Raw genomic sequence first — 8,673 nt, forward strand, 5'->3', positions numbered from 1 at the left:
CTATAATATGGAGAGTTAACCATGTCAGATGATGAAATTAATCAGTTGTGCTTAATAGATATAGATAAGATCTTACATTCCTTTGGTAAAACCTTGAAAGACTATCCTCCTATGCCTTTAGCAACTGAAGTTGATAGTTCTTTGTTAACCAAAAGGGTTATCAGGGAAGAGCTAAACTTTAACAGGGATGATTTAAAGAAAAATACCTTAGACATGTTAGCCATCGCAACACCTGAGCAGAAATATGCATTCGATAAAATTGTTACAGCTGTGTATTGTGATGAAGGGATTTTTTCTTTGTGTATGGTCATGGGGGTACTGGAAAAACATTTCTTTGGAACTTTATGTCTGCTGAGATTTGCTCAAGGGGTGATGTTGTGTTAAACATTGCTTCAAGTGGTATTGCATCTTTACTTCTTCCCAATGGAAGAACGGCATACTCAAGGTTCAAAATACCGCTGAATATAACTAAGGATTTTGTATGTAACATCAAACCTGGTTTCCCTCAAGCAATGCTGTTGTTGAAAGCCAAACTTATAATTTGGGATGAGGCTCCAATGGTTAGTAGGTACTGCTATGAAGCGCTTGATAAATTCTTAGGTGATACCATGAGGTTTTCTCTAACATATAACAAAGATTTGCCCTTTGGAGGAAAAATGGTTTTACTAGGTGGAGACTTTAGACAAATTCTTTCTATCATTTCACGAGGATCGAGACAAATTAGTCTTACCTTTAGAAGTTTTGTCAAGTGCTCAAACTAACAAAACATATGAGACTCTTTGTAGGGACGACTGCTTCAGATTAAGATGAGACATAGTAATTTGGTGAGTGCTTATTGAAAGTTTGTGATGGTCTAATATGTGACAATATGGATGGTGAATCTGAGATATGTCTTCCAGGAGATATTGTTATTCCTTCTTCGGACAGGCATTTGATGAGTTGGTTCATTTTTCTTATCAAAATATTTTGGATAACATGTTCTCAAAGGATTTTTTCAAAGCAAGAACTATACTGGCTCCCACGCTGGACATCATTGAAGAGGTCAACAACCATCTGATAGCTATCATTTCTGGAGGAAAAAATTATATCTTAGTTCGAATTCGATTTGTATGGATGAAGAGAATATGGAGAGTCAACTAGATCTCTATGGTCTTGAATTACTGAATAGCATAAATTGCTCTGGTTTGCCTCCACATAAATTAATACTCAAAGTTGGTGTTTCAGTGATGTTACTGAGGAATATTGACCAATCCAATGGTCTTTGTAATGGTATAAGGCTACAAGTTATGAAACTTGGAAATCATGTCATAGAATATGAAGTCTTAACGGATAACAATGTTGGTCATATTGCTTTGATTCCAAGAATGAATATGATACCAACAAATGAAACCATCCCAATTAGATTCCAACGAAGACAGTTTCCCATAATAGTATCATTTGCCATGACAATTAATAAGTCTCAGTGACAAATTTTATCTCATGTTGGATTGTACTTGCCCAAACCAGTTTTTACACACGGCCAACTATATGTGGCACTTTCAAGAGTTAAGAGTAAGAGAAGTTTAAAATTTTTACTTATGAATCACGTAGGAATATCTGCAAATTCAACCATCAACGTTGTTTATAGAGAAGTCTTTGAAAAAATAGGATTCTAATATAAATATTTTAATTTTATTTTAAATTCTATATCAATGTATAATTATTTTACTTTAAAAAAAAGTGTAAAATAATTATTACTCACTATTTTTAAGTTAAACTTTGATTTTGATAATAATTTTATAAATTTCTTAACATAATAATTATTTTGTGTTTTTTTAAAAATATCTAAACATATAATTTTTTTACTTTTATAAATTTTTTCGTGCTGAGCACGGGTTCATACACTAGTTTATTATTAATTTTCGAATTTTTAGTCATTTATTTTAGTTTGTTGGAAGATTTGATTTACTTTTGATTTGCTTAGTAGTATTTTTAGGGATTTTAAATTTAAATCAAATCTAATCTAATATAATCTAATCTAACAAGATCAAATCTGATTTAAATTAGTTATCATATCTTTAAGATTTTAAAATTTAAATCAAATCTGATCTAATCTAATAAGATCAAATCTGATTTAAATTAGTTATCTTATCTTTAGGAAATTTAAATTAAGTTATCTTATCTTATCTTTTAGTTAGTTTGTTAGGGGCTTATTTAAACACCTTTGGTGAGACAATTTACACAACTTTTGATGAATAAATTTTTCGTTGCTTTTAGCACATTTTTATTGTGTAATTAAGTGAGGTCAGTGATTTGCTTTGCTTGTTGCATGAAGAAAATTGAAGGATCCAACACTAAGGTGATTTGCGTGGTGGTTCTGTTCAGTTTTCATCCCTCTAATCTAGGTTGTCAATGATAGGTTCTTTAAAGGTCTAGTAGGGGGCCCCTTCTAGTGACCTAGGTTGCTAAGAATAGGTTTCTTAGAGGTCTAGTAGGAAAAAATCCCATTTATCTATCTTTTCATGTTTCTGCTGTGTTCTTTTGGGTATGCCCTTTGCTGAATAATCCTTATCTATTGTGATAAAACCCCTAAGCCCCAATCTATACATTATCATCTGGTATCAGTTACAGGTCGAAGGTAAATTCTTATTTATCTACACATTCGATGGGTCTTGTTTAGTCTCTTTATTTTTTTTCTCTTTAATTTCTGCAAATTCACTTTAGAGTCCACAAAAACAAAAAAAATGATTGAGTATTACGATTGTGATGATGAAGGAATCTCATATGTGAAAAGGGTTCTTAGCTGCAAATCCCTGCATTTAAAGGGAGGAATGATCCTGAAACTTATTTCGGATGAGAAATGAAGGTAGGGTCGATTTTTGCAAATTGCATCCTTTTAGAGAAAAAGAAGGTTTGACTGGTACAAACCAGTTTTTTCGATGTTGCCCGTATATGGTGGACTGAATTAGGAAGATATAGAAGATGGTACGAAAAAAGCCCAATTTTCAGCTGGGAGAAGATGAAGAAAATCATGAGGAATCAGTTTGTGCCATCATCATACCACATGAGGAATCAGGTTGTGACACCATCATACCACAACGAATTTTTTAGAAAATTTTGCTGGTTACAACAAGGTTCACAATCGGTGATGGAATACCACAAGAAATTTCTATATTTGATGGACAAGGCTAATATTAAAAGGAGTCATGAGATTCTTATGGAACGATTTTTCTTTGGATTACATAAAGACCTTGCAGATAAAGTACAATGCTACCGTTTTGAGACCATGGAAGATTTGGGCCATTGACATGGAGCAACATATGAAGAGGATTTCTTCTACATCTATCTTTTATTCTATTTCAATGCCAAAGATGGAAGAATTTTTTGAGTATGCTATAGAGCGTGATGTGTCCTTGGAAGATTCAAAAGTGCAGAATTTCTCAACTGGGTCCTTGCAATGTGAGCAATTTGAAAAACATGAGAGAAAAGAAACTGAGAAAGAGATTGAGTGTTTGAGTGAAAATAATCCATGTTTGATTGAAAGCGAGAGTTTTGAGAAAAGAGGAGAATACTGAGAGAGAGAGAGAGAGAGAGAGAGAGGAGTGAATCAGCGGAAAAGAAACTGAGTTCAATAAACACGATTGTGACAGAGATCTAGAAATTCTAGCTTATACAAGAGTGCATTAGTCTCATTGAAAACCACGGAGTCCTTAGTTTCTCATACATCTATCCATGAAATTTTTAGTGTTTTTATATCAACTTTTCCAGGCTTTGTAGATTTGCTGGTCAACTATGGAGGCATTAATATGGATGAAAAGGAAGAAAGACAAATTGCACACTTTGCACAAGATGGTAAAACATTGGTTGAAAAGATTGAACCTGCACACATAAGGGACATAGCCACAATTCAGTGGGCAGAGAAGAGCCATCAAATAATGGTATTTGAACCGGGAGATTGGGTTTGGATTCCTTGGAAGGAAGAAGAGTTACTCATTCAAGATTCGAGGATGAATCTTTTTGAAGAGGGAGAGGATGATACGTGTTCAGGAGGTCATTTTTGTTATTTTAGAGCTAAGGGACAGAATGGTAACTTCGTCACGTTCAAAGATCTGAATACTAGAAGAATCATACCATGCCAATCTTGGACATAAGGAGACCAAAAGTTCGTCTAAAAAATAGTGGTGCTGAAACGGTGACAACTCATAAAGCCCATTGGGATAAGTCAGGACAACAAGAGCCCAATAATGCTTTTCAAATTCAGTGGGAGGCATAATTTATTATTAATTTTCAAATTTTTAGTCATTTATTTTAGTTTTTTTTGTTGTTAGAGTTTGTTGGAAGATTTGATTTACTTTTGATTTGCTTAGTAGTATTTTTAGGTATTTTAAATTTAAATCAAATCTGATCTAATCTAATAAGATCAAATCTGATTTAAATTAGTTATTATATCTTTAGGATTTTAAAATTTAAATCAAATTTGATCTAATCTAATAAGATCAAATCTAATTTAAATTAGTTATCTTATCTTTAGGAGTTAAATTAAGTTATCTTATCTTATCTTTTAGTTAGTTTGTTAGGGGCCTATTTAAACACCTTTGGTGAGACAATTTACACAACTTTTGATAGATAACTTTTCCGTTGCTTTTAGCACGTTTTTATTGTGTGATTAAGTGAGGTGAGTGATTTGCTTTGCTTGTTGCATGAAGAAGAATGAAGGATCCAACACTAAGGTGATCTGCGTGGTGGTTCTTTTCATTTTCATCCCTCTAATCTAGGTTGTCAAGGACAAGTTCTTTGAAGGTCTAGTAGGGAGCCCCTTCCGGTGACCTAGGTTGCTAAGAACAGGTTTCTTAGAGGTCTAGTAGAAAAAAATCCCATTTATCTATCTTTTTATGTTTCCGCTGTGTTCTTTTGGGTATGGCTTTTACTGAATAATCCTTATCTATTGTGATAAAACCCCTAAACCCCAATCTATTCCTTATCAGAAGGAGTAAAGATGTTTGGTTGTATTGGTTGCTTGCTTTCATCAGAATAACTTTCACTTGATGATTGAATCTGATAATAATCAAAAGTTTAGAGTCGAGGTGCATTCGAATGAATATGATAAATTGAGGTTTAGAAAAGTTTGATCGAAAGTTTACCTTTTTAGTGGTTTTTGTTGGAATCTTTTGAATCTTCTTCTTTGGATGTTGTTGCTATGTTATGACTTCGACCTTTCTTTTTGAAGTACTTTTTGGTGAACTCTCATCAGATGGAATGATTCTCAGCGATGAATTTTTTTATTTAATCAGAAGTATGATCATATTGAGAATAGTACTTGTTCCACCACTCGGAGAAGGAATTAGTGATAAATAAGCTACCCTCATAGAGAAGATGGGTGTAATTGCTTCGGTGCTGTCGGTTAATTGCAAGGTATTGATCAATGTCATCTTTGAAGTAAATTCAATATGACAGAGAGCGTGGTTATTCCGAGGAATAGCTACTGGAATGGATTGAGAGAAACCTAGTTGTCTAGCAACATAGTGAGGAGCATAGAGAGCCACTTTGAATTGTTCTTTCTTGTATTGAGGAAATCCTATGAGGATTACTTGAACAACAAGAATATGTACCCAGATCGAGTTGGTTATTTCATTCTCCCTGTCATCTGAAGGAAAGAGAAGGCGTTCGAACCATGCAGGGCCACAGTTTCGATCCAAAAAGGGAGTAAAGTTCATATTATTGTTGATGAAGTTATTGCAAGAATGAAACAGAGAAAAAATAGTCCAGAAAAGGTCTTCAGCTATCTTAGCATTTTTAAAATTTGGTTGGAAAAAAGACTAAACAAAATCCTTCAATATGCTATTTTTTGGAAGTACTATCCCCATCTTTTTGCATGTACTTCTCGAATATAGCATTCAGCCAGAGTTGAAGGAGCCAAAGAGGACCTCCCACACTAATTGAAGAGTTAGTTCAAAGACAGGTGACTAAATGGCCAAGTTCCTCGAATACGTGTCCTAAGATTAACTTGGCCAAATTCAATTGGTAGCCTTCGTGCAACAGAGAAGCTAGAAGGAGAACAATTTTTGCATCTGAACACTTCTCGAACAAAAAACTATAGCATTTAGCCAGTAGTACAAAAATGCCACACTTTCCTCGTCAGTCACAGGATCATTTTCATGACCCATGTGATGATCGATGAAATCATTGTAAGAGGTTTTTAGAGTCATTTTGTATGTTCGATTCAGTTGCATATTGGAAGTTGCTTCGGGGAGGTTTATTGGAAGGCCAGTGATAGCAGCTACATCGAGTAGTGTAAGCCCTACCATTCCACAAGGGAGGTGGAAGTTATTCGTGGTTTGGTTCAAGAAGCATAATACTGCCCCGATCATCCAATGGTCAGTGGCAGGAGAGTAATGAGAAAGTCAAAGGAGATCATGGATACCCACAGCTTTCCAGACATCTCCCTTTACTATTTTGAGGTGTTGATGCCAAGTTCGAAAATCAGCTCCTCGAGGAGTGATTTTGGGGTTGTTCCTAAAAGATTTGTTGTGGTGAATAAAAGGAGAAATAAGGAAATCTCATTTGATGAGTAAATCCTCTTCTTTGGCATTGGAAAAGAAGTTAAGCTTTTTATTGGCGCGTTCTAGGGTTTGAATGGGGTCAATATAATAGCATGTTTCATCATCAACATTAAAAGGAATTAAAATCCTCTTGTCATCCAGTAAAAGTTGTAGATCTTCAATGATTTCATCTTTTGATGGGTTTAAACCTGCAAGGTTGGTGGTTCCTAAACCTGAGTCACGGGACCTTTGCCTTTGTCTTGGGTAGTAGGACTGTTGCGAGATAAAGAAGTAGCCATTTTTTGTGTAAAAAATTAAGAAGTTGATGATGGTAAAGTATAGGTGCAGGTAGGTTGAACGAGAGATTTGGAGAAGAAGGAGAAATTGGAGTTTTAGAGAACAAAGATGGAATGATGGTAAGAAAATTTAATTTTGTAAATAGAGTTGTTTTAATCATCTCATAAGAGGAAGTTCAAAATTTGAAAATGAAATAACTTCTTAGAGAAGGTGAAGTGGTGGACAGAGAAATTGAAGGATCATGGGAATCGTGAAGGATAGATGTAAGTAAATAAAGGGGAAGTAAATTTCATTTATGGATAATTAATGCCTTGAGTTAACTGCATATTCAGGATTAAGTGTTTTTGTCCTAAAAATGCTATCGAGAATAACACATTATTCCTAGGGGACAATTTGTTAGTCGAAAATAATTAATTTCGAAGAAGAGAGTTATTCGAAGATTAGTAAGTGGATCCTCGAAAAGAAGTTTACATCGAGAAGGTTTTTGTGACTGGGAATATCGAGTCAAAGCCCGATTAGCGTAACGGGTCGATAAATTGATTAATGAAGTAGATAAAAGACTTCGAGGTTTGAGGATCGATCTTTAGACGTTACATGATTAAACCAAAGAAGCAGGAACGATTACACATGTTTTCACACACGTGGAGGTTACACTTTGATTCGATTGGCTAGGAGCTGGCTATAAATAGAAGAAGGCTCGAAGATATAGGGGTTGGAACTTTGCTTCAGAAAATACTCATGCACACTCACATCCCAGTGACCTTCTGAGTCTGCTTCGAGTCAATTTTCTATAGGGTTCCTTCCACTTGTTTTACTTTTTATTTATATTTTCTGCAAACTTTACTTTTCTTGCAAGTTTATCTTTAAAGTAACATTTACTTTACTTGTTCAGTTTTATGTTTTGAAACCTTTATTTTCTGTTTTAGAAGTCCTTCAATTTGATCGGAGGCATTTTACCATTTTTCTTTAAATTCAATGCAATCCATTTTAATTTCAATCAATTTATTTTCAAAGTCTTTATTTATGTCTTCAGATTTTCTTGAATTTTGTCTGATTAAAGGGTCTTTGATACACTTTTAGAAAACTGGTACTCGTAAAGAGGAGTAGGTTTCACTCCCAAACCACTAGATATAGAACCACCATCAATTTGCTAAAAATCGACAAAACAATTTGATAAAATTTTACTCAATATATTACTTTTTTAATATTTGCAGAAGATGGTCAATTGATTTCTCAAAACATAGAAAAAATTCAAATTACATAACACAATTCTACATTAATTACTTTTTCCAGGTATGTTTATAACAATTATATTTAGTACTCTTATTTTTGTATGTTTATAACAATTATATTTAGAATTTTATTATTTATTTTGTTCAGGCCAATTATAGCAAAAAAAATACCAAAATTAGGCATGGAATTTGACACGGTACTAGAAGCTAAAGACTTCTTGAGAAATTATGGTGGAATGATAGGTTTTGATGTTCGATAATTGTATGCAAATAAATGCAAAGTTGATAATTCTGTGAGTTGTTTTTGACATTTTTTATGTAAAGGAAGGCCAACGAAAACCAGATAAACGAGATTATTTAACAAAGCAACCTCGCGCCGAGACTAGAACAAGTTGCCAAGTAAGAATGTCACTCAAGTTTGCTAGAAATATTAAAAAATGTGATTTGTGACCTTGAGTTAAATCACAATCATATTTTACAAATTCCAAAAACCAGTCATATGATGCCATCACAAAAAAAATTTCAGAAGTATAAGCATTGCAAATAGATTTGGCAGATGAAGATGGCTAAGACCAAAGAAAACACATGAACTAACAAGTTTACAAGCTGGTGGTAAAGATGTTCTT

General features: G+C 33.9%; 1 protein-coding gene across 1 annotated transcript; it reads left to right on the forward strand.

Moving 5' to 3' along the window:
- The first annotated feature begins 21 nt into the window (after positions 1 to 21).
- LOC148562207 (uncharacterized) lies at positions 22 to 1,466 on the forward strand. The gene is made up of 3 exons (XM_088490832.1): positions 22 to 272; positions 368 to 613; positions 1,094 to 1,466. Exons 1-3 carry the CDS (start codon positions 22 to 24, stop codon positions 1,464 to 1,466), a joined length of 870 nt encoding a protein of 289 aa, XP_088346958.1.
- The last annotated feature ends 7,207 nt before the right edge of the window (positions 1,467 to 8,673 follow it).

The sequence above is a fragment of the Arachis ipaensis genome, chromosome B6 (genome assembly GCF_059453495.1).
Source record: "Arachis ipaensis isolate K30076 ecotype BB chromosome B6, ASM5945349v1, whole genome shotgun sequence".
NCBI lineage: Eukaryota > Viridiplantae > Streptophyta > Magnoliopsida > Fabales > Fabaceae > Arachis > Arachis ipaensis.